Raw genomic sequence first — 26,186 nt, forward strand, 5'->3', positions numbered from 1 at the left:
CAAGACATGCTCATCAAATCTGGCGGCCATTAGCAAAGGGCTACCGAAGAAGTGCCAGTAAAAATGGACAATCCTACACGAAAAAGGAACCCCTGTCGTGGTTGTTCATGTGCTTCGACGATCTTTAGCAGCTTGTTATCAACCGTAATCACTTACAACGGCCTTCACCGTTGCCCATGGAGCAGTGGCTGGCGGCTGCAGATGCACGGTGGTGGTACGCGTACCGAGTAAGAGGTCGGCGGGTGATCGCCCAGGTCAGGAATCATCAGCTCGGCAGCGAGCAACGTCATGGCAGTCCCCAGGCGCGCGCGGTGGAGAGATGGTGCAGCTCAAAAGGTCCAAAGAATCCTGCTGAAGGAACAGCACAGCAGCGGTGAGGGCATTCCGCCGTTGTCTGTCGAAATGGCGCCCCATCGAGTGGATATGGCGAGTGCAGGGGTAATGCGATCGGCTTCCCAGTGGCCAGGCTCAGGAATGATCGCTCGGGGATGGTGCTGATATGGACGCGCACCGGGAGAGTCCTCCGCGATTCACCCTATCCTCACCGCCGGATAGGCCGTCGCAAGACACAGGCGAAATGAAGGTTTGGATTGCCGCGGGATGGGATGCCTTTCACGAGCGGGCTTCGGCATGACGGGCGTACGGGGCAGCGCCAGGGCCTGCCGCGCAGCAGCACCGCAAAAATGCCGTCACGCGAGGCTGAGGGCACAAACGAAATCCCAGAAAGTGACGCGACCTCCAGCTGGGGTCGAGACAAGGCAGCGGCAGTGACGCTGCCCGGAGCGGATCGCCGCGGACGCCGTGCTATCTGGTGGGAGGGTACGGCGCTGGTGCAGAGAGGGTAGTCCCTGAAAATTTCGACCTTGCCGCCGAGCTAGAAGAAGGCTATCGCGGGTGGAAGACGCCGCGGCGGCTGCTGTGGCGCACCCGGGATGGCAGGCGCCGTGTGTGGCAGTCTGGCGGGGATCAGCAGAGGTGCGGAGACAGGGCCGTTCAGGGGAGGGTGCGTAGTGATGCTCGCAGGCCTGCAGCTTTTCGCGAGCGCAGAGCGAGCGCGCGGCCCAGCGGTTGAGCCGCGCTGGCATGGCTGGGTGGGCGCACAACGTCGTGCCAGACGGCGATGGCCCTGCATGGCCGCACCAAAGGACGGAGCGGACATGAAACGGAGCGCCCTTGGTACATGTACGGGGATCAGCCACTTGGCCGGAGTCAGGCACGTCAGGCTGTGCGTTCTCGACCTCACCTCCAAAAATTTGCGCGAAAATGAGCCGGCTAGGCAGGTTTGCCGCACAAACGGCGCCGGCTCTCCTGCAGCGTGCAGGTGCGGGTTGCCCCTTCGCGGCTTCCGGCTAGCAGACTCTAAGCCGCCCGGCGCGCGGCGGAGCGCCACAGACGTCGGCCGGCTCGCGAGCTTTCTGCTGCGCGTCCGCTCCGCCCAACAGCCTTGACTTGGCGACCCACAATTGGCTTATTTTCAGACGCCCAAAACCGGAGTGATTCGCGGCATGCGCACGCTTGGAGTCGCGTCCACCGGACCCACTGTGTCCGGAAACAATCGTCATCCCAGATCGCTGGCCTCAGCGCCTGGCCTGCCCAGCCGCCGTATCTCTCGATCGTCCCGTCGTGCTACCCGCAATATAACACACTTTCCCTCCTTCTTGCTCCCATTGATTCCGTCTTGCCCCCTCTCGTATTGCCATTCTTTTAATTGCGCAACCGCACTCGCTGCCCCGCCCGCCATCGTCCATGCTGTCTCCAACCTGCCACTGAGCGTGCAGATAACCTCGCGATCCCCCGCGAAAATCAGTGGAGACCCTCCTTTGGATCACCTCAGCAGCCATGACGACCCCAATTGACGAGAAGGCCGAGCCCCGCTACTATCGCCCTCACGTTGAAAATGCTCGCTTGTCCGACGAGGAGGACCACACTGTCATTGGCGAAGATTCCACCAGGAACAACTCCGACCAGGATCACCATGTCGACCCCCTCGACACCACCCACCTCTCAGCGACGAATGAGTCCAACTACCTGCGCCCCCCGAGCGGCGTGACATCGCCGTCGGCCACGCGCGAGCAGGCGAGCCGCCTGGACGATGACCTGCAGATGCTGCAGATCGAGAGGCAGATCTCCGCCGCCGAGGAGGCCAAGAGCAATGACGGGCGCTCAATGCACCGCTCGCGCTCGCGCCACCAGGAGCCCGTCGACGAGTTCGACGCTGCCACCGAGCCCATCCACACCCAGGCCTCCATGTACAAGCCCCCGGAGAACCCGACCACTAGCTTCGCCAAGTTCTTCAAGAAAATTCACAATTCGAGCTGGGTCATTCGCTACCTCACCTACATCGTTCCCGTCGTGTGCATCATCCTCATCCCCCTTCTCCTCGGCGCCCTGCTCTTCACCGATGCGTCGGTTGGCGGCGTCAAGCTCGTTTGGTTTTGCATCTGGCTTGAGATTGTCTGGTTGACCCTATGGGCCGGCAGAGTAAGCTGTTCACCCCGCGTTTTGCTACCACCAATTTGCGCTGACGTCCATCCCAGGTTCTCGCAAAGTGTCTTCCCTGGCCCATTGGGCTTGCGGCAAGCTTGTTCACGAACAACGGAAAGAAATGGCGTGACATGGGCAAGCAGCTGGAGCTTCCGGGAACCCTATTCTTTTGGTGGCTGGCCATCATCATTTCCTTCTACCCCACCATGACCCAGCATCACATCAACGGCAATAAAGGCATCAAGAGTTGGGAGAAGACCATGTACAAGGTCCTGGTGTCCATCTTCATCGGCTTCGTCCTCAACTTCGTCGAGAAAATCATCATCCAACTCATCGCCATCAGCTTCCACTTGCGTACCTACCAGGACCGGATTGAGATGAACAAATTCCAGATCGGAAGCCTGGTCAAGCTCTACACCTTCTCCAAGGCGAAGCTCACCATGGAGGATTCTGAGTTTGAGCAACGCGAAACCGGCCAGAACTCAGGGGCTCGTACGCCTGGCATGTTTGTCAAAGAGGCCCAAAAGAACACGAAACAGGCCATTACGAAATTCGGAGATGTTGCTGGAAAAATTGCAGCTGACTTCACCGGACGCGCCACACAGAGGAGCAACCACCCCCACCAGGTCGTCCTGGCATTGCTCAACACTACCAGCGGCAGTCAGGTGCTAGCCCGTCGTTTGTTCCGCACCTTCTCCCACGACGACACGGAAACGGTCCACCCCGACGATCTGGCCAGCGCTTTCGACAACGAGGACGAGGCTACCGCTGCGTTTTCCATGTTCGACAAGGACATGAACGGCGATATCTCCATGGAAGAGCTTGAAGCTGTCTGCGTAGAGATTGGCCGTGAACGCAAGGCCATCACTGCTTCCCTCAAAGACCTCGACTCCGTCATTTCCAAGCTCGACGATGTGCTGATGTTCATCGTTGCCGTCATCACTATCTTGGTCTTCATCTCTCTCATCTCTGCTTCCGCCGGCAGCGTCATCTCTAACGCTGGATCGGCCGTTCTGGCCCTGTCTTGGCTCTTTTCCGCCACTGCACAGGAATTCCTGCAGTCTATCATCTTCGTCTTCGTCAAGCACCCGTTTGACGTTGGCGACCGTGTGAGCATTTATGGTAACACTGGTGCCACTGGCTTGGGTGATGACTATTTCGTCAAGGAAATTGCATTGCTGTACACGGAATTCAAGAAGATGGAAGGTCACGTCGTCCAAGCACCCAACAGCTACTTGAACACCCTGTTCATTCTCAACCAGCGGCGTTCCGGTGGCTTGGCCGAGGCTATCCCTATCATTATCAAGTTTGGCACGACCCTCGATCAGATCGAACAACTCCGGTCAAGATTGCTGGAATTCGTGCGTTCGGAGAAGCGCGAGTACCAGGGCAACATTCTCACCGAACTTCGGGAGGTCAAGGAAGCACACTCGCTGACCCTCAACGTCGTCTTCTTTTACAAATCGAACTGGCAGAACGAGCTGCTGCGCCTGCAACGCCGCAACAAATTCATCTGCGCGATGATGGTGTGTATGCAGGATCTCGGCATCGAAGGTCCCCGCATGCGCTTCCCTGGCCAGAAGGAGTCGTTCCCGGTCTATCTCCAGCAAATTCCTCACCTTGCGACTCCTGGCATGGGCCATGGTGGCAACCCGGATAACCCGACCGGCTTCGTTGAGCGCCCTGATACTGGCAGGAGCAACGTATCAGGTCCTCAGGATCCTCCTTTCGTCAGTCCGGAGTCCCCGACCAGTGCACGAGCGCTACAGCCCTCACACTCGATTCTCCGCACTGGCAGGCCCCGTGGCGAGTCTCTTGCAGCTATGGGCAGGCGTGTGGATTTCTCGCTCGGCATGAAGGACATCTCGGCGGCTGACATGACGGGAGACGTTTTCGAGGATCGAAAGCCCTCTCTTCCGGCGAGAATAATGTCGCCTAGCACCTCTACTCGTGGCTCGCAAGACTCTCGCCCTCGTCCATCTCACGACACTGCCCGTTCGACGGGACATGACTCAGACCTTGCTCGAATTCCTACGGACAGCTCGGCCGCGCGCAGTCGCTCCAGCCACCGCAATCGTTTCTTTTCGCGCGGAAAGACACAGGGAGATCTGGAAGGCGGTCTCTCTATGGAGAACATTCCTGAGACAACAGAACGCATTGATCCGCGCAGCGGAACCGTCAGTCCTGCGGCATGGCGGGCAAGCCATGAAGAGAGCAGGACACCTACTGCCTCGGGCGCCCTGGATGGCGCCGAGGGGAGTTTCGCCCCTCCACCGAGGAGCATGACCGAAAATGCCAGCTTCAAGACGAAGTAGCGGTTCACGGCCGAACTAGAACTTAGACTTGCGTTACATATTTGACTTTCGGGCCGGCTTCGTCCGGAATAGAGTGAGCGTACTCAGCGAGCGTGGACTTCACAGGTTGAACTCGTTTTTTTACACCAACACCCCAGAAAAGACATTGTTTTCCAAGAGTATTAGACCGTCAGCCATTTGAGCTCGTTTCTTGTAATTAATTTTCTCAATTTCACGTAGGGCGGCAGGTAGTCCGCGGGATCGATGGGTAGGAAGGTTATTGCTTTGGCCTCCTTTGTTCCCTTATCTTGTACTCATACCACAAAGCAAAGCACACACACGAGCAACGAATCTCGTTTCTTCATGGATTCTTCGCAGCCCAGGATGTGGGTTTAGCAGTGAAACAGATGACAGATTGACAGGCCCTGGTTTGACTCTTTCAGGCATCCCACTCTTGCATGTGATCGCAAAGTGGCCCTCACCCAGACGTCCCCTTGCCTTGTCTCTCCACTTTTTATCTGGTAGTTCAGGTGGATCGACATTCGCGCCTTCGACTGGTTCTAGAACCCGGCATTCTAGAATCTTGGTACCCGCACGGCCGATGTGAGGGCAAAAGTGTTTCTGATGGCGGGTTCGTTATCCGAACAATATTTTTGGCGCAGAGGTCGTCGTTTCAGACTTCGGGCGAAGATAATGATGGGTGCACAAGCGACTTGTGCTACCTATGTACCTGCCGTCCCACCTTCCCCACTTCTGCACTTACTTGCATGCGCCGTCTTTCCTGACCCCCACTCCACCATTTCCTCCCGTCCCGCCCGTGCTTAGCCGCGCAGCGGCAGCTATCTTTGTATCAGTTGCACGTGTACGACTCTCTGTATACTCTTGCTTATCAACGAAGTGCGATCAGCAACGGCGAAGCCATGCAGACTCCCGATACTCCCCAATGGTCACCGACCAGCAGCATTCCATTGGCTCGGCTATGCGACGAGGGTTGTGATGGCGAGAAGTGGAGGTGAAGCGGGAGTAAGACGACAGACAATATAGAATGGAGGTTTGCACGCACGCCGTGCCATCACGCATGAATTCTCGACCCGGTCGCCTTTGTTTCGCTCTTCAGGTCTCTTCTGGCTACGCTGCACTTGCGTGACGTATTTCTTGAAATACAGCTTGCTTCTTCCTATCTTGCCGACGGCGCTACTGTTGTGTAACCGGTGCTGGACAAACGTACTTTCTCCCCCCCCCCCTCCTGCTTCCCTCGAACTGGGACGGGGAAGGACTGCGTCGGCTTTACGCGACGACCCAAGCCCCCGTTCTCGCAAAGACGACGATATGACAATGGCGTCATCACTGGATCCGCGCGAAGCAGAGGACACGAAGACAGGACCGGCAGCAGGAGATGGCGAGAAACCGCAGCAACATGTCTCGAGCGCCGCCACAGCGTCGTCCTCTTGGGAGGCGGATCGGGAGATGGTGGTGGGTTCGACAGCAGTGTTCGTGGACAAGGTCGCCGAGAGGTCTTACGGTGGGTGGCTTCTGGATTTCTTTCCAATCTGCCGTGTTCAGGAGAGATGTCGTGAGATGATGGTGGTGGAGACGTATCTTTTTCCTTTTGCTGATAGCAGGCGTCTGTTGTAGTACGAAAGCTGGATTTCTACCTCCTGCCGATGATGAGCCTGGTATGTACGACGCTTGGCGCCTGTCGATTGCCGGCACCCGGTTTCAGGGGCCGAGTGGGCTGATGGCTTGATTGGATGGCTGACAGTGCAGATGTACTTCTTCAATTCGGTGGATAGGGTGAGTTTACTGATAGATGGCGAGACAGGATGCGCAGTGGCGCAAAGATGGCGAGACATGGAGCTGACACGCAAGGCAGAGCAACTTGGGTAACGCCAAAACGGACGGCATGGACAAGGATCTGGGGTTCGTTGGCGAGCAGTACTCGTTGCTGATCCTCCTGTTCTACGTGCCCAACGGGCTGTGCGACCTTCCGCTCAACATGCTGACCAAGCGGTGGTCAGGGAAGGTGATGCTTCCAGGATGTGAGACATGGGTTCTTGAGTTCCAGATATGAGAGTCAATGCTAACGCCTGTTTTTGGGGAAGTGATGCTCAGCTGGGGTTCATGCGCATTGCTACAATGCGCTGCCACCAATTTTGCGGGGATGTTGGTGCTTCGGCTGCTTCTGGGGTAAATGCATCTCGTGTCTACTATTGAGACGTACTGGAAAAGCTGATAGTTTACGGCAGTGCGTTTGAGGCAGGCTTCTTCGCGGGCGCCGTCTTTTACCTCACACTCTTCTACACCCGCGGCGAGCTCGGCTTCCGCATTGCGATTTTCTTTGGCAGTGCGCTTTTGGCAGCGGCATTCAGCGGACTGATATCATTCGGTGTGTTCCGGATCCAGCATGTCTCGATTCCAGGGTGGAAGTGGCTGTTCATCATCGAAGGTTGACATGTCCCATTCCCACGGATATCTAGCGCCAGTACTGACAGGTGTTTCAGGCGCCATGACCGTGGTGGTGGCTCTCGTCGCCTTCTTCTGGCTCCCAGCCTCGTCAGCCAGCGCCTGGTTTCTGACGCCTGCCGAAAAGGCGGCCGCTCTGGCGCGCACCCGTCGGGACGCCTCGGGCGCCGCATCGGAAGAGTACGACGTAGGCGCCATGTTCCGGAGCTGGCGCTCGTGGAAGTTTATTCCGTGGTGCGTCATCAGCTTCACGTACCCGGTCGCGTTCGCGACAGTGTCCAACTTCCTGCCGCAGATCGTCGCGCGGCTGGGCTACAGCACCATCAAGACGAACCTGTGGACCGTCGCACCCAACGCCGTGGGCTTCTGCTTCTTGCTGCTCGTCACTTGGTCCTCTGATCGTCTACGGGAGCGCACGTTTCACATCATCTTCTCGCTCGCTGTCAGCCTTGCCGGCCTGATCATCCTCGCTGCTATCGATCCGCTAGCTCGGCCGGCCGTGGCATATGCGGCGACGTTTTTGCTGGCAGCGGGAGCGTATATTCCATCTTGTCTCGTTCATTCTTGGCATAACAACAACAATCTCTCCGAGAACGCGCGTGCGGCAACAACCGGGTTGCTTGTGGGGCTGGGGAACTTGGGAGGCATCTTGAGCGCAGCAACGTTTAGGACTGAGTATGCGCCTGCGTACATACCGACGCTGGTCGCAACAGCGTGTTGCAATGTCACATGCATGATATTCACGCTCGGATTGGGCGGTTGGATGAAGTGGGAGAACAGGAGGAGGGACCGCCTTATGGGGTGTACGTTGAGTGCAGGCGATGTCGATACAGCGGAGTTGAGAGAGCAGGGAGAGAATGATATAAGGTGGAGGTATTTTACGTAGTCATCGAAAGAGGCGACGCTGGGTGCTGGAGCGGCGATACTTCAGCTGAGGAGGAGGGAGTGATGCATGAACTGTGATTCAGTACATTGTTGATAAGTATTTCCCATTACGAACCCGCAGTTTGAACATGACAAAGAGGCCAAAGCTGCCACATCCGGGGTCGAGGAACAAAGGATGCCGAATATAACAAGACGGGGTGGCTTCAACAGATGCAGTAGGCAGCAACTCAGCAATGTGCTACCATAAATTCTTCATCTTCGCAACGTGCGGGCACTCATTCTGGCAGCCAGCCCCGTTGGTGCAATGTCGCGACGCGTCCTTTTCGGCTAGCTCGGCCTTCTCCAGCACCTGCAGACCTCGTTCGCACCCATTCCAAACCCGCAAGGTCTACGCGCTCTGCTGGGAGTGCAGGCGGCAGCGTGACGCGCTTCTGTCCGAGGCGGAGCACCGGGGCGAAGAAGTGCGATTTGAAGAGTGGAAATGGCGCATGAAGTACCAGAGCCCTCAGGCCGAAGAGAGCTCGTGGGGCAAGTGGGAGGCAAGCAGCGGGCAGCGGTCGTCGCGGATAGGGAGGATGAGCGACATGATCAAGTCCGGGTTGCGGAAGAGCGGTGGTGAGAAGAAGTGAGGTAGATCGGTCTTGGCGCCAGCGAGTAGGGCGAGCGAACGACGTGCCTCTCATTACCGATCCGACAGCTACCGTCCAGCTTCGCATCCACCCACCACCACTCAACCCCACGCCCGCGGCCCCGCGCTCCCAGACACTCTCTCTCCACAGCGGCGCGTCGCCAATTGCTTGCTACCGACGCCCTCCTCGCCCGCCCGACCGCTCCTCCGAACAACCCTAGCGCAATGCCGACGCCCGAGTCCGCGGCCTTCCTCGAGAAGAAGCCCAAGGTGCCTCCGACCTTTGACGGCGTCGACTACAACGACAACGCCGCCCTCAAGGCTGCCCAGGATGCGGTGCTGCGTGAGCAGTGGGTCAAGTCCATGATGGCGCGCCTGGTCCGCGAGGAGATGGGCAAGTGCTACTACAGGGAGGGCGTCAACCACCTGGAGAAGTGCGGCCACCTGAGAGGTGAGTTGCGGGCGGCCTTCTGAAGAGCAGCGCCCGCTTGGTGCAGCTGCGACGCTTGACGCAATGGCTGACTGCGATGCCGTACAGAACGCTACTTTGAGCTGCTGAAAGAGTCCAAGGTCAAGGGCTACCTGTTCCAGCAGCAGAACATCGCGCCCAAATAAGCGAAGATGGAGGCGAGTGACGTAGGAATTGGCGTGGATTCAAGGGATAGAGAAAGAGGAAGCAATGGCAAGATATTGGCGAGGTTCGGCCCACGACAAAATTCTAGTGCATACGTGGGCCAGGCAAATGAGCTCAGGGAGCTTGTATCATATTATCGGCACGCTGGGCAGAGACCAGCAACCTCAATGAGCATGTGATTTTTAAAGCTGCTGCGCGGACCTGAGTCTTGAAATATGCCCGACATTTTGCCAGTTGCGCTGCTTCCATCCATTGCTCCCCACTCCACCTTGCACTAAGCGGCACATGGATTCCTCCCGACCATGAGGCTGTGCAGCCCCCGAATCTGCCAGCGAATGCCGCTCTCAAGCCAAGCCGGGCTGAGGCCACCAGGAATTCGATAAGTTTAATCCGCCGCGAGGGAGGGGCAAGAGATCGGCCAGCCTCAAAAGCCCCAACGTCACACCTTCCCCACCATCCACCACAACCCAACTTTTCGACATGCCGTTCCCCTTCGAGCTCCCGACGACATCATCTATCTCCTTCGCCGACTTCTACAGCAGCTCGACGCACCCGTCGCTACCCCTCGCCGCAACAACATGCCGCGGCGTGCTCCGCGACGTGCTCAAGAAGCACAAGCGCCTGCCCCCGCCCTCACAGACGTCCGACCTGCCCGCCGTAGCCACTGCGCTTAACGAGTACATCCCCTATCTTTCTGCGCTAGACGCCGGACTCAGCGCGCGCCACACCCTTCCCGGTACTGACGAAGCAATCGACGTCGCTCTGCTGCGCGACCTGGCCATCGAATGGCGTGCCACCCTCACCGCGCCGCCCTTGCCCGGCCGCGACCCGCCTCGCGTCAAGCTGCACGGCCTGGAGTTTGAGTTGGGCTTCGCTCTGGCAACGCTGGCCTACGTGCACAGCCTGCAGGCTCGCGCCGCCCTACACGCGCTGCACAACTACGCCACCGCCGCGCCGCCCTCTCCCGAGCAGCGCACCGCCGCCATTGCCGCTGCTATGCGTTCCTTCCTCGAAGCTAACGCAATCCACAGCTACCTGGTGCAGCGTCTGGGCAGCATCCCTCCCCAACCAACCAGCACCAACGCCGACATCGGCAGCAGCAGCAGCATCACCAGCAGCAGTGGTATCAGAAAACTCTCCCAGCACCAACACCAGGCAACACCAGCAGCATCAGCTACCCCGCCGGACATGACGCCGGGCGTGCAGACAGCGCTGGCGGAGCTGACGCTGGCCGAGGCTACGCTGATCGCTGTGCTCAAGGACGACCCGTACCCGGCAGTCGTGGCCGAGGACCGCAGTCGCGCGAGTAAGGACTGGATGTTCAAGGCTCCTGACATCCCCAAGGTGCGCGCCCACCTGTTCGCCCGCCTGTGCCTGGCTGCTGCCGAGCATGCCGGGAAGGGGAAGGCTGGATTGGGCTGGAGTAGCAGCAGTGGTGGTGGTAGTGGAGGAGCTGGAGCGGCAGGCGCAACGGCCGGGAAAGTGGACGAGGCGCTAGCCCGGTACTTGGATGATTTGAGAAGAACAGCGAGGGGGAAAGCGTGCAGATTCTTTGGGATCGATGCTGAACTGGAAGGAAAGACAGGCGAGGCAATCGCGTGGTTGAGGGCGGCGAGGAGGGAGTTGGGGTTCTTAAGCGGCAGTGGTTCAGCTGGAGGCGGCGAGGAAGAGAGCAGCAAGAGTAGGGGATTCGCGTCGAGGCTGAAGAAGGACTGGGCGGAGAAGAGGGAGGATCGGAGAATCGAAAAGGGAGCGGATTGGGGAAGCGATGCGGGTAGGTTCGAGGAGGGGCGAGTGGTGGAGATGTTGGAGAAGAAGTGGGTGAAGATGAACGATACGGTGAGTTGCCCTTTCTTTCGACTTTCCCGCCCCTGTATCTCTCTCTATCTTTTATTTCTGCACCCAAACCCGCCATCATCTCAATTACCTTCACATGCAAGCTCTCCGATTATGAAAGAGGAAAAACTCACAATCTCTTTTTTTCTCTCCTAAGGTCGGCGTCCAAACAATCCCCCCAATCGAACCTCTCCTCGCCAGCATGCCTTCCGGCCGCGAGTACCATACACCGAAACCCTATCAGCTGCCCTCCCTCGACGAGTTCACTGTCGCACGCATGCGCGCTCCGCCTGAACCGTCCGCGGGTGGTGGAGGCTTCACAGGTGTTGAGGACGACAGCGGCGACGAGGAGGAGAGTCAGCACCGAGCAGCAGGAGGTGGTGATCCTGTCGGCGCATTCCCAGGTACAAGCGCTGACTACGCTGCGGGTGGTGATAGGGGCTATTATTAATAGCCTCCTGTCTGTACTTTGCCTGAAAGAAGCAGTAGAGGTTTCAGTGCGTAGAGGGCATAAACCTCTTTTTATTCATGTTCCTCATTATCACAGTTTTATTCCGGTGAGGAGGCACCATATCACCAATTAATCAGCTCAGCGTTAGGACATTGCTCAACAGGATGTTCCCCTGTGGTTTTCCTTCGAAGTGTTTCGTCTTTTACCTGGTTTCCTCTCTCACCTGACCGCCACGGCCAGAAGCTATGGTGGCTGAAGCTCTTGCACCAAATTTGCAGCAACCTTGAACTTGGGCGCAACACTAAAATTAAACCCAAGACTGCGCTCTACTTAACCAGGTGCAGGTGGGTACGTCAATGACTCATGAGGACACACTTGCCGACCGGCAAAGGTGGCTCAAAATCCGGCATCGGGGAAGATGCCGCAAGAAAAATGGTTGATTGGACGGTGGGCGCTTATAAACACCTCTTTAGGTATCGTGGATGATCTTCGGATGCGGTCGTTCAGATGGCCTCATACAGGATCCGCAAAACGCAATAGTGCCCAGACGACAAAATTCGCACTGGGCCAATAGTAACCAAGGGTGATATCGTTGACATATTTCGCAACGCCAATGTGCAGGTTAGCTATTAAGTGAATGCCTCCCAAGGGTTTCCTCGCCCGTTAGATTTCGACTTTGCAAAATGTCGGCAAAGCAGGTGGAGCCCGAAGTCGGGGCTATCGAGGAAACCACGTCCAAGCCAGTATCGCGTTTCACGCGATGGTATCGCAGCCCGCTGTTCAACGTCATCGTTGTCGGTCTGATCTCGTTCACGCAGCCTGGAATATGGAACGCACTCAATAGTACGTTGCTTCCAAAAACCGCACCAAACAACACTAACCGTGCAACAGATACCGGCGCCGGAGGTCAGCAGCAGCCGTACCTTGTCAATGGAGCCAACTCTTTGACGTTTGGCATCATGGTTTTTGGTTGCTCTGCCTTCTCCATCCTCGCGAACAAATACGGCTTGAAGAAGATCCTCATTCTTGGCACCCTGGGATATGCCCCGTATTCAGCGTCATTATACGTGAACAACCGCTACGGCACTGAATGGTTTGTTCTGTTTGGAGGTGCCACTTGCGGTATTGCCGCATCTGCGTTATGGGCATCTGAGGGTGCCATCGCACTTGGGTACGCAGACGTGCGGGATAGGGGTAAGTTTACGGGCATATGGTTAGGGCTCAGAGAGCTGGGCCAGCTCATCGGCGCGTCCATCCAGCTGTCGCTGAACGTGAAGAACGGGCAGCGCGGCAAAGTCGGCTACTCGACGTACCTCATCCTCATCGGCCTGCAGTGCCTCGGCCTGCCCCTCGCGTTGCTGGTGTCGCCTCCGGAGAAGATCATCCATCGTGATGGGCGCAAGGTGCAGAACCACCCCAAGAACAAAGCCGTTACGAAGGAGTTCCACAAGTGGTGGGCGCTGCTGAAGATGAAGCAATTCTACCTGCTGATCCCGATGCTCGTGGGGTTCAACTGGAACGGAACGTACCAGGGCATCTACCTCACGCAGTACTTCTCCGTACGAGCAAGGACCCTGGGAGCGCTGACGTCTGGTCTCGCCGCCACCGCAGCCAACTTGGTCTGGGGCTGGGTCTATGATATCAAGAGTGTCAGCCGTCCGGTGCTGGCTAAGGTCACATGGAGCGTTTTCTCCGTCATCATGTTGGGTCTTTTTGCGTGGCAGGTTGCCAACGAAAAGATGTACGAGGACGCAAATCCCAAACCCACTCTTGACTGGAGTCAACCTGGTTTTGGCCGCGGGTTTGCAGTAAATGTGCTGTTTCGGTAAGTCCTTTCCCCGCGAGTTCCAGCATTCACGTGCTGACAAGTGTGCAGTTTCATGAACGAGTCCCACTACATGTTCGTGTACTGGATTCTTGGGACTTTCTTTGACGACATCGAGACGTTGACCTTGGCCGTGGGTTTGATGCGTTCCTTCGAATCCATCGGCTCTTGTCTATCCTTCGGCGTTGGTGCTGCCAAGGTCAGCCCAATGGTGAACTTGGTCATCGCATTCGCCATGTTCGGTATTACCATTCCGTCGACATATGCCGCAACACTCCTCGTCCCAGACCGCCCAGTTGATCTTCGGAAATCAGAGGAAGATGATGACATGACGAGCGAGGCTAGCTAAAGGCATTAGATCTTCTTAATTACCGGGCTGTAACAGTCGAAACATCCGTAATATAGGACACGCATACTTCAAGTCTGTAATATAAATCAGAGCAGCCCATTTTAGGAAGAGTGCAAAAGTAACGTTGCTGGCAGCGAAATGTGATAGCTCTTTTCGTTTTGTTGCGGAATTACCATTCTTGTGAATTGCTTGGACCACTCCGTCGATAAAAACGGGGCAACTTGTCCCAAGGCACCTTTCTGGATGCTTGGATAGTCTAAAAGATATGTTGGTTTAACACGACTCAGCACTTTTTTCCCTGGAAGATGAGGCCTTCATGTCAAAAGCAGGCGATACTATCGATGCTTACTTATTAAGACTTAGTCTACACTGCGCAGACTTTTGGATATAGAGTATAGTAACCAGGGTCGGGGATGCGTTTCATTAGTGGCACAGAACAAGCGGTCGCTAATTATATGGGTTTGCAGAGAGCCCTAGGTATTGGCAACAATATTTGCGTTTAATATCCGTTTTTTTTTTTAAATAAAAACCGCGTAAAGAAGGCCGCGTTTGTTGTTTGCGAAACCCTCCTGGAAGAATTTCAACTTAAAAAGAGAGGCAATGTGACTATGAGTGCAGATTTTGCTGGCCTTTGTATCACGCCTAGCAAGAGGTAGGAACCAAGCATTTCTTGGTTCTACAATCAAAGTGAATGTATGCACTAGCGGCTTTAACACCTGCAGTGCCTGATAGCAGTCACAAGTCAAGTGTAACTTACTTCTCAGCCCGGATCCTCCCTACTTCTCTTCTGCACCGCCTTAATATTCTTCTACCTAACAACAACCCTCGAGACTCTCCAGAAATGGCACTCCTCATATGCAACAGCCCCCAAAACCACGAACTCAGCCCCCAGGAAAAGCCCATGGTCACCAAGTAAGTCCCGTCATACACTCAATTATTTACATATTAACCCTTTTTCCGTGTAGAGAAACCACCGCTGTCGGCTCGGAGATCAGTATAGCCAAGCTTCCTCAGGAAATCATCGAGAAAACTGCCTCTTATCTACCGGCCGGGTGCCCCGACACTGAAATCAAAGAAGATTATGAAACTCAGACCCCGAAGGATATTATGAATCTTCGCCTCACGTGTCGACAGTTAGACCGCAAACTACAGTACCATTTCGTCCACGAGATCATCCTCTCAAAGAAGTGGCGCTATGTAGCGAGGGGGAACTGCTCTTCGTTCGAGGCAGATCCGATCGGCCTACGAACTCTGAATGCGGTTACCAAGATCGACGTCTTACGTACGTCGATGCGCCGCATTGAATTTGAGGTCCCAATGCTTAGCCATCACGGTCTTAATCTCGTTGCTGGTGATTGTGTCTCGTATGAAGACATTTCTACACACTTGGCGAGGTTGAACCTGTCCAACTACAGGTCGGGGGATGTCATTCCCGCCCCATCCGCCACCATGAGCTTACACAAAGTGTACCAGCGCCTCCTTGATGACCAGGAGTCCGTTCTCGCACCCAAGAGCTGTGACGAGTTTATGATGGAGTTGTTTGGCCGCGGTTTTCCTGATCTCAAAATTATTTGCATTAGGAGGACCTACGATCGCGTACTTGGGCCATACAGTTGGAAAGCACGGCTGTCGGACCCCAGAATCAAGAACTACCGAGGATATCCAGCCGATTATGTTGAAGCCAGTCACAAAGCGCTTTCACAGGCAGCTTCGGCAGTTGTTAAGAGTGTTATCAAAAACGGAATCGAGCTCGACAAGCTCATAATCACGCAAGGCTGCCGGTACGACATCAATATCGACGAGGCGGCTGCTGGGATTTGGATCTTTGATCAGCCTGCAGAGGTCCTTCAAACAGCCAATATCAAGGAGCTATGTCTGCAGCTTTCCAACGGAAGCAAAGGATCCACGCCTGCTGGGTGGACGAAGGAGCGTGGTTGCGAAATCCTCATTCGCGTAGTCGACAACCTGCCCAACCTCGAAGCGCTTTCCCTCGCCCCAGCCAGATACGAGATACTCGAGCCCTACTTCGTTGCCGATTTGTTGAGCCACTGCTCTGGCAAGATCAAAGAACTCCATCTCCATGACTTCGCCGCTTTCGCTGATACTCTCGGCGCTTTCTTTTCCAAAAACGAGAGTTCCTCCATGCACACAATCAGCCTCACCAAGGGCCATTTGCTGGGCGCGAGGTGGCTGCCACTCGTGCAGCAGCTCCACGACAACACCAACTTCACTAAAATCCAGCTCGGCTATCTCTACGAGCTCGCAGCAGAGCACTACTACCTACTCGGCTGGCAGTGTTATGACTCAGACAACTGCTGGTGCGGCATGGGAGCATGGGACGAGGGAAGATGGACGCCCGGCTGCTGTGACGGCGAGCATCACGTCAGCCTGAACCCCTCGGGGTCTGACACGGACCGCTCGTGGCTAGAGGCAGGACTCTCGCACATTCTGGCGCACGCCGAGGCGCGCCTGTACGAATGGACCGACAGGTGTAGGAGCAAGTGCGGCACTTTCATCTACGTCCCGCTCAAGCACGAAGTGTACGCCAAGGCCTTCTTCGGGTGGCCTGAGCCTGACTATGATACGGAGGACGGGCTGACGGATGATAACGATGTTCTTGTTGATCCCATGTTGCACGAATTCGAATACGCTGTTGGGAACCATCCAGATGATCTCCAACACGAGGAAGAAGCTAACTATGAAGGTGATGGGGATGACTGGTGGCTGCAGGGAGGTGCAATGGATTGTGGAATATGAGAAGAGGACCTAAGGCAGGATGCTCGATAAACAATTAGCCCCTAAGCCGATTGATCTATGGAACTAGCAGACATGAATATGAAGGTAGTGCTGTAGGAAGTATTTAATCCATACAAACCTGATCGAATTCGCAATCCATTTGCTTTAAAAGAAGAAAGATTGACTTAAGATTAAGAAGTCCTAGATACGCTTCTTGGGTTTCTTTCCTTTTTTTCTGGTGTCAAATGTGTGGTATGTTCTGGGAGTAATGATAACACACTACAAACTATTGTGTGTACGGAGAAAGACTTTAATAACAGAAAGCCTCCGCTAACTAGAGAGAAAAAGGAGTTCTGAAAACGAACGTTTGTAAGGGGGATCTGCCCGATCTTTCACATCATCAGATGGTATGACGTTCTGCTCAAAGCAAAGAGCATAAAGAAGAACGACGCCATCTGACCTGTTTTTCTCTTTCTCATCCAACTCCGTCTGATTAGCAGTCTCTTCTTTCCCTGCTCCAAGTCTCCACATTACTCCAACAAGAGAGCGCAAAGAAAGAAAAAAAATTTACGGCTGGTGTAGTGGGATACTGCTGAGGATAACGGGAATGATGACGATGGCGATGATGCGGCTTTGTTAAAAGGATCGTTGAACAGTAGCAAAGAAAAAAAAAACGGTACGGATGCTCCGAGAAGAAAGCCAAAAAAAAAAAAGAGGCTCAATTGCTCGATTCCCCTTGAAAACAACAACCCAATCATTCACTCACAACGTCAAAGACGTGTCCAGGTCCTCTTCTATTCGAGCACCGGACCGGCAGTGCCGATTTGACCCTTCGCGGCTAAGACGCTGTTGAGTGCATCGCGGACTTCGAATTCCTCGATGACGGCACCGAAACTAGCCGGGAAAATCAGTATATAAACGAGCCCGGCGTAGAGAGAGTGGCTTACCCATAGCACCGCACTTTCGCCAGCAGGTCGCCCTTCACTGCCTCGATGTCCTCCTTGGCCAGCTCCGAGAAGCGCTGGTCCTGGATGATGGACACCCAAGCCATGACAGGCGTGATTTCGCCCTCCATGGTGGGCAGGCGATGCGACAGATCGAGCAGCTTCATGAGGTCTGGCTGCGACACGTCGAGCATCTTGTGCGGGTACTTCTCCTCGGGGTGCTGGGCGATGTGAGAGTGCGGCGGGCACGTCTGCATGAGCGCGTGACCCGACACGTCCGCCTCGTTGTCCTCGGCCCGTACCAGCAGGAATTGCATGTGCTCCATGCATGGCTTCTCGAGACTATTGCGGCGAAAGACGTGGGTGTCGCATTAGAATGGCGTTCTTCTTTTGTTTTTACTTTTTCTTTGAACTAACGGCGGATTGCGAGTCGACAGAGAAGAGAAATGATGCAAGATAGAGGAAAAAGGCCCCTGAACCTACCTCATCCGGGTAGGCGCATGGCGTGTGGCTGATGGATTGCAAAAGCAAGTGTGTCTACTGCTATTGCGGCGGAGGAGAAAGGTAGGGTGTGCGGTCGTACGTTAAGACAAAGTCTATGCCTATCTGGTCATAGTCCATACCGGTCTGAGCCGGTTGCAGTTGGCCATGCGGCTGCTGAGGGGGGATTCCCTGCATGGGAAGGCCGGGGGCAGGGCGCGCGGGCATTGAAGGCGGCGGCGACGTGTAACCGGTCGAAGCTGTACCTGCGTGGTAGCTTCCAGAGACACTGCCACGTGAGCTGCCTCCATAGCTGGAACCTGCCATCTGCTGGAAGGCACTGGCAGGGCTGTTGGAATCGAAGGCGATGCCGTGAGCGGCGAGAAGCTCCTTCAGGCGGCGATTCTCCTCGGCGACGGCGTCACGCTCTCGTGCGGTGTGAGAGAAGAGCTCTTTCAGGCGAAGCACTTCTTGCTCAAGAGCCTTGATGTACATCTCTTTGCGCTCACGATGCGTTCTGCGGCGCTAGTGAGACGGAGCTGCTTTGCAGAAGATGAAAAAGACGTACCGCTGAGCCTGGCGATTGAGCTCTTGCCTACGCGTCAAGGCAGGCTTGCTGTCGGGCTTCGGACCACGCCTCTTAGGCGGTTGTCCATCTGTACGCGCGTCAGTAGAGTGTGAGGGAGATTGAAGGCACTGCAAACTGACCTCTTGTCTTTTTGTCGGTGCCATAGTTTTTGAAGAACGGGAAGTTGGATAAGGGAGCTTTCGAAGTTGGGTCGGCTTCTAGAGTGGAGTGTGGCATGTGCCTCTCACCCTGAACTAAGCCTCCCGGCGCACTCTTGCCGGCGACGTCATCAACGGGATGTTGGGACGGCGGGCTGGGCAAGAGTGCGTCGGCAGGCAGTTCGTGGGGAGAGAATTCGCCACACGCAGTTAGCGTGCTGTCCCAAGAAGAGTGCGATTGTTGAGAGACCATCATGACTGGGGTGTGATGAAGAACAAGCAGGAGAGGAGACAGGGTAAATAAGGACTCGCTGGCAGGGGGGAGAGACGAGGAGCTCTGGACGGCAGATGGCCGTGGAACGCGATACTGGCAGCGAGGTGACGGCGGGGCGGCAGGCAGAGGGGAATTTGTCAAAGGGAGGTAACTGGGAGGTAGCGAGAGGGACAAGACTCACCGAAGCCGTTGGTGCCGGCGGCGAAGGCGGCGTCCATTGCGTGGTTCTGCGAGAGCTGGGCCATGCTGCTACCGGGCGGGCATGCTTTGGTGGTGAGGATGGAGGTATCTGCGATGGAGTCGGAGTCGGGGTTGGGTTTAATAGCTCAGGCAGGCACAGACAGGGCGAGCCAATCGGGACAGTAGCGTGGGCGCGGGCAGGCTTGTCTGACAGAGCTGAGGCGCAGGGCAGGGCGGTTTGCTGGGCAGCGGCAGGGCGGGCGGGAGCACGAGAAGCACAATATGTCAGCGACAGCAGGCGTTTTGGTGTTTCCAGGCAGCTGTCGAGAGCGATTTGGAATTGCTGTGTCTGGCGGGAGCGGAGCTGGCGGCGGGCCGTGCTTAGCGGGCTGACGAGGAGATGCCTGCGGCGATGTGCGCGGGGGGAAGGGGTGCCAGTGCGCGGCTTTGCAGGCGGGAAGCCGGTCCAGGAGCACCTGCGGGTGCATGCGGCGGCTGAGGCTGCAAAGGGAGCCTGCCGCCTCCGCCCGCTCGATACGCGCGAAATGCCCAGCGACAGCTCCGAGCAGCTGCCCCCGTAATCGATCGCCGTCCGCCGATCACCTGCGATCCCTCATGACTGCCCCTCCAACTCAGCCACGACCATGCCCACCACCGTCACCGCGCCTGTCCGCGCCCTGCGCGGCGTCGCCGTGCTCTCGCCCTGGCTCGCCCACCTGCTGGCCGTTGATCTGCTGCTGTCGCTGATGCTGCCGCTCAAGCCGCTTGCCCCCACCGTCGTCTACAATGTCTCGTCTATCCTCGCCAATTCCGTCTGGTCGTGGATCCAGCGCATCTTCACGCGCCTCAACCGCGCCGACATCGTCCTGAGCACCAACTGCCCCGCCGGCCTGCCCCGCGGCGAGTCGGCTGTCGTCATCGCCAACCACGTCGCCTGGTCCGACTTCTACATGATCCAGGAAGCCGCCCGCCACGCCGGCATGCTGGGCCGCTGCCGCTGGTTTGCGAAACGCAGTCTGCGCTGGGTGCCGTTCCTGGGCTGGGGCTTGTGGGCCATGGGCATGCCCTTGGTCAGTCGCAGCTGGGCCACCGACCGCGCCGAGTTAGAGAGGGTCTTTCGAGGCATTGTGTCCAACCGCTGGCCCGTCTGTACGTCTGCCATGACAATTCCCAACCCTCCCCAAACCCTGCCTGCACCCTCCCGTCCAGCGCCATTTACGGCGTCGTATCAGCTGCACTCACCCGGATGCTACCATGTCCCGGCACGTCGGTGCTTCCAAACGTGCTACCTCTGATCGAGTCTGTTGCTATCTTTGTTGATTTTGTACCACGCGTGCCTGTTGCTTGTTGATTGAATTGCAGTGCTCTTAACAATCGCGCTTGTTCCCAATTCCTCCGCCCTCCGCTGTTTCAGCCTTGAGCACCAAACCATACCCGTTCCTATTTCTATCTTTGTCTTCACCCCGCCACAAACATTTCTATCTTTGAACACCACGTTGCCGGGGAACCGCCCTCATGACCGGATTCACGACCACGTCACCGCAATACTACATCACCACACCACACCGCCCTACCATACACCTCTCCATTCCCCACACTCCCCCACAAACGTTGCTGCCACGCGCACAAACATCCACCAAACAGCACGAAGCAAGACGAAACTAAAAAAAGAGCCAGAGAAAATGATAGAGAGCAAGACTAACACAGCCACCCCCTTCGCCCTTCTCCCGGGGGCGGCAACGGGGGGAAAAATCAACAGGGCTCATCTCCTACAGCGAAGGCACACGCTTCACACCCGCTCGTCACGCCGCCGCCGTCTCGTACCGCGCCGCCGGCAACAAACCGCCACCACCCTCGCCTTATCTGCTCGTCCCGCGGCCCCGCGGCTTCGCCGCAACCGTCACCGCCTTGCGTCGCGGAAGCGTGGAAAGCAGCGGCATCGCCGCCAACAGCCACGTCCGTGCCGTCCTTGATGTCACCATCGCCTACGCCCACGGCAGCAAATTCATGCAAGCTCCCCCGTTTTGGGAGACCATTGCGAATGGTAATTTGTCGAGGGGTCCGAGTGGGTACAGGTTCTATGCACACGTCAACCGGTGGGACATGGACCAGTTGCCCGAGGGAGAGGAGGCATTGGCAGAGTGGTTGGAGGAACGGTGGAAGGACAAGGGGAAGAGGTTGGAGGAGTTGAAGACCATGTTGGACCGAGGGGAGGAGTGGGTAGGCGATGAAAATGTTGATGCTGCTGCTGCTGTGGACAGAAAGAAGGATGAGTGACATAGCAAAACCGTGTGTGGTGGCTGGTCTTGTTAAGGTATGTAGGGTCCTATGTTTTTTTTTCCTTTTTTATTTTGGAAAGCCGGTGGTCTGGCACTGTTAGTGTTTTAGCTCCTGGAGGGTAGGGCCGCTGGTGGTCGTGTAAATGTAGTGGTAGCCATGGACTGGATACTAGGAAATAATATGTAAGCAGTGTCTCGTAAATGCAAATGTCATATGGATGCACGGGCTATTATTGGGAGAGATAAGCCAGACTTTCCTTTCAGTAGCAACGGTCTTGTATACGCAATTCGCGGTTGGCTCTCGTCGTCATCCTTCAGAACTAAGCACCACAGAGCAAAATTGCTACGGTTGTATATACATCCTATTGCCTGTAAGTAGCACATATGTAGTTTATGAGATAGAAAGATGTATATTATACTATTTAGCCGGTACGGATTCTCCCAATATTAGAGGCGAAGTATCTGGAAGGCAGAGTTTCCTTATATAAGTACTGCCCGGCCTAAACCCTTACCTTCCCAAACGCGTTAGATTCTAGCCAACGCTTAAATTTATAGCATAGTAGTACTTGCATAACGATTTTTTCCGTCTCAAACCTTCAACATTAGCAATAAAAGGCTAGCTATTTCTGTTCAATACATTACACATTCCCTTCTTTAACACATCGTCTTTCATCTTTCTCTCTTCCCACCACCTCTTCCTCGATACAACCTTCAGTTTTGACAACGCTAAAAGTGCAAGGAGACAAGAATAATAGAAATACCCAACGCCACAAGCACACAGCCTCACAAGAAACTCCAGACAGGAAAACCCCCGCCTGGCCCGTCCCCAACCTTTGAAGAATCGGGATCTTGCAAGCGATGGAGTCGAAACTAGAACAAGGGATTGAAAGAAGCCAAAGCAACACTCGATACACCTGCACTAAGCGCAAAGTTCGAGAGAGAGCAGGCTAAGAGCGTTGAATATCAACGCAAAAAGAGAGAAACGAGAAACTGTACCTTAACCCAGACATTTCCTCCTTAAAAATTTTCAAGATTTCAGCGAGCGGCGTGTACATCAGAAACGGGCGTCAACGAGAGAGAAGCAAAAGAAATTGGGACGGGGCGTACAAGACCTTACAGGACACTACAAAAAGGGAAAAAGAAAAAGGAAAAAAAAAAGAGATCCTTACAGTCGTCTGAATCTCTAGAAGGGGGGAAAAATAAAAGGTGATAATTCGCTCCACCGGTCAACAAAACAGGGACATATCTCCCAAAGAATAAATGTTATACAGAGAGAGAACAGAAAGGCTTGCTCGCTCGCCGCACGACGAACGTCAGTCTGAGTTGCAAAGCAGATGTGACAAATTGCTCAAAGCAATCTGTGCAGATCATAGCGAGACTAAAGGGGTATCTGAAGGCAAGAAGGAAGAGCAAAAGGGAGCAAAGAAAACAAGGAAATACAAGAAAATGACAAAATTACGGACGTGGAAGGGGCCGAGAGTATAGGCACAGCTGCAAGCCTTGCCGGGGAGGGGAATCCGAAGAAGTGCATGTCTAGGCAAGGGAAACCTTGCTCGGTGGTAAGCTCCCCCCGGACTAGAGAGCTACCCCGCCGGGCGGCAGCCAGCCACGCTGACGCCAGCCTGCAGCCTCGAACCAACTCAACCACCAGTTCCAGAACCACTAATTTCTTCTTTTCTTCTTCCTTGCATGAATGGAGCATCCTCTAGACGAAAGAGGTATAGAACGAACACAATCGAATGGGCGCGAGACGTGTGCGCGCACGCACATGCCCCACCACCCCGCCGAACGGTTGTGAAACCGCAACCGTCAGGAAGAAGCCGGGGCCACCGTCAGCCCAACAAAACCCAACGTGTATACAGGACACGCTTATGAAGCGCAGAGCGATAGGAGAAAGAGTAGGGGCACCGGGTCGCTAAGCAAGGGCGCGTGCGTGGCCTTGCGGGAGGTCGTGCGTAAGGGAGGTGCGCGTGCGCGGAACAGGGCGTCAGCATGATTCGCGGGGAGGAGTTGACCGTTGGCGGGGTGTAACTACGTCTGGCCATGGCGTGGGCGTGGTGGGGTGCGTGGCTGGGTAGGATTCCACACCCGTTTATGCGGAATGACGGCGATTGTGCTCTGCCTGGGCCCCGTTGCTGCGCGCCGGGAGAGTGTTGCGTCGGTTGCGGCGGCCACCGAGGCACGCGGTAAAGAAGCTTGCGATCGTTTCTCGGAACGTTCTCGAACGCACTATAGACAGAGAAAGCGCGACAAATTAACATTCATCCCATGTTATAAGGGGTAAATTTTTACAAAGGAATGTAAGTGGTAGGACGTTTGATGTGTTGTGTGGCTTCTTTAAAAAAGGAGTGTTATGCGTGGGTTCACGATGATGCAGATGATGATGCAGGTGCTGTGACGTTTTCATCGCCAGCAACAGTAGTAGTAGCCTGCTGCTCGCCCGTCGTTGGTGCTGTCGTCTCCTTACCCTTCTTCTCCGTGTCCTCCTCCTCCTTGACGTTGTCACCCTCCTGATTGTTGTTGAAGCTCGGGGCGTCAAAGCCCTTTTCTCTGACGACATCCGACGACACCCTCGGAGTGTTGTCATCTTGCGGCGCAAGGTTTGTGGGGGTGGCCTCCGGTTCTCTGGCATCGTTGTCTTTAGTAGGAGTCGATGGTGCGACAAAGGAGGACTTGTCGTCCACCACAGCGGTGCTTGCGCTGATCGAGTCGACCTTGGTCATGTCCTCCTTCGAACCAGCGTTGTCCTTGGCGGGCACGTCCTCGTTCAATACGCTGTCGTCCTCCTGGAGTGAAAGCGAGGAAAGATCAATCTCCTGGTCTTCCGGTATAGCCAGGGCCTCCTCGAGAGCCTTGATGGCGTCATTGGTGGCCACAGTCATCGTCGATTGACGGTTCGTTGTGGGACCCGTGTTGCTAGCGAAAGTCTGACCGGTGGGCGAAGGTGTCTTGGGGCCACCGAGGCCGAGAGGACGTGGCATAGCCGAGTCGACCGAGGGGCGAGGGGAGAAGGCGTCCAGTGAGTCGTTGCTCTTGTCGGGAAGCGTGCTGCTACCGAAGGGGGTCAGGATAAAAAGAGGTCGACAGCATCGAGGGGTATTGGGAAGACAGGCAACACAACGGCGGGGGCGGGGCATTCAGGCTTACTGCGTGCTGAGGTTAGACTTGATGGAGGGGGCGCTCTTCTTGCTGGCAGCAATCGACGCGGCCTCACTGCCGGCCTTGCCGAACGCTTGCGCTGCCTCGAGCGACACCCTGGGCGTCTCATCGTTTTCCTTGTCCTTCTTCGAGGAGGCTATTGAGGCGCCGGACGACGCAGTCGCTGTAGACTTCCTGTCGCCGGCAGCGTTCAGCGGGTAAGGCGAAGCGAAACCCGCCTTCAAGGGAGCAGTAACGATGGAGGTCTCGGGCTCAGCAACATCGCCAATCTCATCCAGAAGCTCGCCGAACTCGTTCCACTCTTCAACTTCAGTGATGCCCTGCGACACAAAGCCAAGGTCAGTATCTTGCCATTGGGGTCCAACGTGTACCGCAGAGGGTAGTTGCGAGCCTTCGTACGAGTACGAGGAGCATCCAAAGTTGCTCGTGCTTTTCCGAGTCGGTGAAAGAAAGTGGTACTTACACCAAGGAAATAACCCTCCTTCACCAGCAGCGGGAACTTCTTGCCCTGTCCCCTGCGCATGTACAGCCTCCTGGCGTCGTCATTTGTGGCAGTGTCGATGTAGGTGAAGGGAATGCGGTTCGCCCTCAGAATAGTCTCGATGCGCGAGGTAGCGGTGACGATGTGCGAAGAGCCGGCCGTGAGGGAGGTGAAGAGGTAGAGGGTCATGTCATTGTCCCACTTGCTCATATCGGACGCCATGGCTGCGGTTTGGTGCTTCTTTGTCGTTGAAGGAGAAAAGATGCGGTCCAAGTTCTTGCGCGGTCGTCGAGACAGGTGGTTGCTGCTTCTGCTGATGAAAGCTGCGAATGCTTAGGGGTCCGCGGGGCTGATAAGCCTGGTGCAGCGCAAGCACGCAGCTTTGGGCGCTGGTCTCGAAATTTTTTTATTCTTTTCGTCCAAGGCGCGCGCGAAGGACTGGCGTGGCTCAAGGCGCGCGGTAGGCTGAAACAACGACGCTGGCCTGGCGGTGGGGTTTGGCGAAAGGGAGGGACGGGGACGCGCGCGCGCTCTGGCGGGCAATTGGCGAGCGAAGAGGGAGGAGGGCAACGATTATCGATATCGCCTGCGACAGGGGCTGCCCTAGTACCAAAGCAAAATGATCAGCCGTCCACCGCCGGTTCCTATTTGGGCCGTTCCTTCCGTGTGTGATGCTCCCGTCACCTCGTCTTCTTTGCAACCGCCAATGAGCAACTTTTTCTGCTCGACGGAAGCTCGCGGCTGCTATTCCCACGTGCGACGCGAACGGCGTCCAGGCTGGTCTGCTGGCGACACGAGCGCCTCGCCTGGCTTGCCCGTGGGGAATTGCGCCCGTTGGCGAGCAACGTTTGATTGCAGCAAGGCGCCGCTAGACCCGAACAGGCCGGCTCTTTGATACGAAAGGGTGACCTGCACGGAGCTGATGTCTTGATTCTCTGCAGCCCTGGCCGAGCGGAAATTGCATGATGAGCAGCCCGGGAATGACGCAACAACTGACACTGATCCTCCGTCGCCCATCGTTCCCTTGGCTTGGGTCGTTTTACTGAACAACCGCCTCTGGCCTGGCGGGCTGTCCAGT

General features: G+C 55.9%; 9 protein-coding genes across 9 annotated transcripts; 7 read left to right on the forward strand and 2 right to left on the reverse strand.

The window, feature by feature from the left end:
• Window positions 1-1,839: 1,839 nt before the first annotated feature.
• On the forward strand, window positions 1,840-4,799 carry LTHEOB_11643 (Mechanosensitive ion channel family; the record flags this gene model as incomplete). Its single annotated transcript, XM_035508422.1, has 2 exons — window positions 1,840-2,481; window positions 2,538-4,799. The coding sequence occupies 2 exons, from the start codon at window positions 1,840-1,842 to the stop codon at window positions 4,797-4,799; spliced, it is 2,904 nt and encodes a 967-aa protein (XP_035365795.1).
• A 1,314-nt stretch (window positions 4,800-6,113) lies between these two features.
• On the forward strand, window positions 6,114-8,755 carry LTHEOB_11644 (MFS transporter; the record flags this gene model as incomplete). The annotated part of the gene is made up of 7 exons (XM_035508423.1): window positions 6,114-6,300; window positions 6,414-6,454; window positions 6,546-6,572; window positions 6,652-6,788; window positions 7,025-7,122; window positions 7,280-8,044; window positions 8,418-8,755. The coding sequence occupies 7 exons, from the start codon at window positions 6,114-6,116 to the stop codon at window positions 8,753-8,755; spliced, it is 1,593 nt and encodes a 530-aa protein (XP_035365796.1).
• Window positions 8,756-8,979: 224 nt separating this feature from the next.
• LTHEOB_11645 (NADH-ubiquinone oxidoreductase) lies at window positions 8,980-9,369 on the forward strand (the record flags this gene model as incomplete). The annotated part of the gene is made up of 2 exons (XM_035508424.1): window positions 8,980-9,205; window positions 9,293-9,369. 2 exons carry the CDS (start codon window positions 8,980-8,982, stop codon window positions 9,367-9,369), a joined length of 303 nt encoding a protein of 100 aa, XP_035365797.1.
• A 499-nt stretch (window positions 9,370-9,868) lies between these two features.
• LTHEOB_11646 (Ph-response regulator protein palc) lies at window positions 9,869-11,675 on the forward strand (the record flags this gene model as incomplete). The annotated part of the gene is made up of 2 exons (XM_035508425.1): window positions 9,869-11,227; window positions 11,382-11,675. The coding sequence occupies 2 exons, from the start codon at window positions 9,869-9,871 to the stop codon at window positions 11,673-11,675; spliced, it is 1,653 nt and encodes a 550-aa protein (XP_035365798.1).
• A 683-nt stretch (window positions 11,676-12,358) lies between these two features.
• On the forward strand, window positions 12,359-13,849 carry LTHEOB_11647 (uncharacterized protein; the record flags this gene model as incomplete). Its single annotated transcript, XM_035508426.1, has 3 exons — window positions 12,359-12,518; window positions 12,567-13,500; window positions 13,552-13,849. 3 exons carry the CDS (start codon window positions 12,359-12,361, stop codon window positions 13,847-13,849), a joined length of 1,392 nt encoding a protein of 463 aa, XP_035365799.1.
• Window positions 13,850-14,690: 841 nt separating this feature from the next.
• On the forward strand, window positions 14,691-16,606 carry LTHEOB_11648 (F-box domain-containing protein; the record flags this gene model as incomplete). Its single annotated transcript, XM_035508427.1, has 2 exons — window positions 14,691-14,761; window positions 14,815-16,606. 2 exons carry the CDS (start codon window positions 14,691-14,693, stop codon window positions 16,604-16,606), a joined length of 1,863 nt encoding a protein of 620 aa, XP_035365800.1.
• Window positions 16,607-17,379: 773 nt separating this feature from the next.
• On the reverse strand, window positions 17,380-19,254 carry LTHEOB_11649 (Basic-leucine zipper (bZIP) transcription factor; the record flags this gene model as incomplete). The annotated part of the gene is made up of 6 exons (XM_035508428.1): window positions 17,380-17,479; window positions 17,533-17,871; window positions 18,113-18,526; window positions 18,578-18,665; window positions 18,718-18,795; window positions 19,191-19,254. 6 exons carry the CDS (start codon window positions 19,252-19,254, stop codon window positions 17,380-17,382), a joined length of 1,083 nt encoding a protein of 360 aa, XP_035365801.1.
• Window positions 19,255-19,833: 579 nt separating this feature from the next.
• LTHEOB_11650 (Phospholipid/glycerol acyltransferase) lies at window positions 19,834-21,466 on the forward strand (the record flags this gene model as incomplete). Its single annotated transcript, XM_035508430.1, has 2 exons — window positions 19,834-20,338; window positions 20,949-21,466. 2 exons carry the CDS (start codon window positions 19,834-19,836, stop codon window positions 21,464-21,466), a joined length of 1,023 nt encoding a protein of 340 aa, XP_035365802.1.
• Window positions 21,467-23,831: 2,365 nt separating this feature from the next.
• On the reverse strand, window positions 23,832-25,330 carry LTHEOB_11651 (Glutaredoxin domain-containing protein; the record flags this gene model as incomplete). Its single annotated transcript, XM_035508431.1, has 3 exons — window positions 23,832-24,519; window positions 24,616-24,947; window positions 25,091-25,330. 3 exons carry the CDS (start codon window positions 25,328-25,330, stop codon window positions 23,832-23,834), a joined length of 1,260 nt encoding a protein of 419 aa, XP_035365803.1.
• Between the last annotated feature and the right edge of the window lie 856 nt (window positions 25,331-26,186).

This window comes from Lasiodiplodia theobromae (assembly GCF_012971845.1).
Source record: "Lasiodiplodia theobromae strain AM2As chromosome Unknown scaffold_51, whole genome shotgun sequence".
NCBI lineage: Eukaryota > Fungi > Ascomycota > Dothideomycetes > Botryosphaeriales > Botryosphaeriaceae > Lasiodiplodia > Lasiodiplodia theobromae.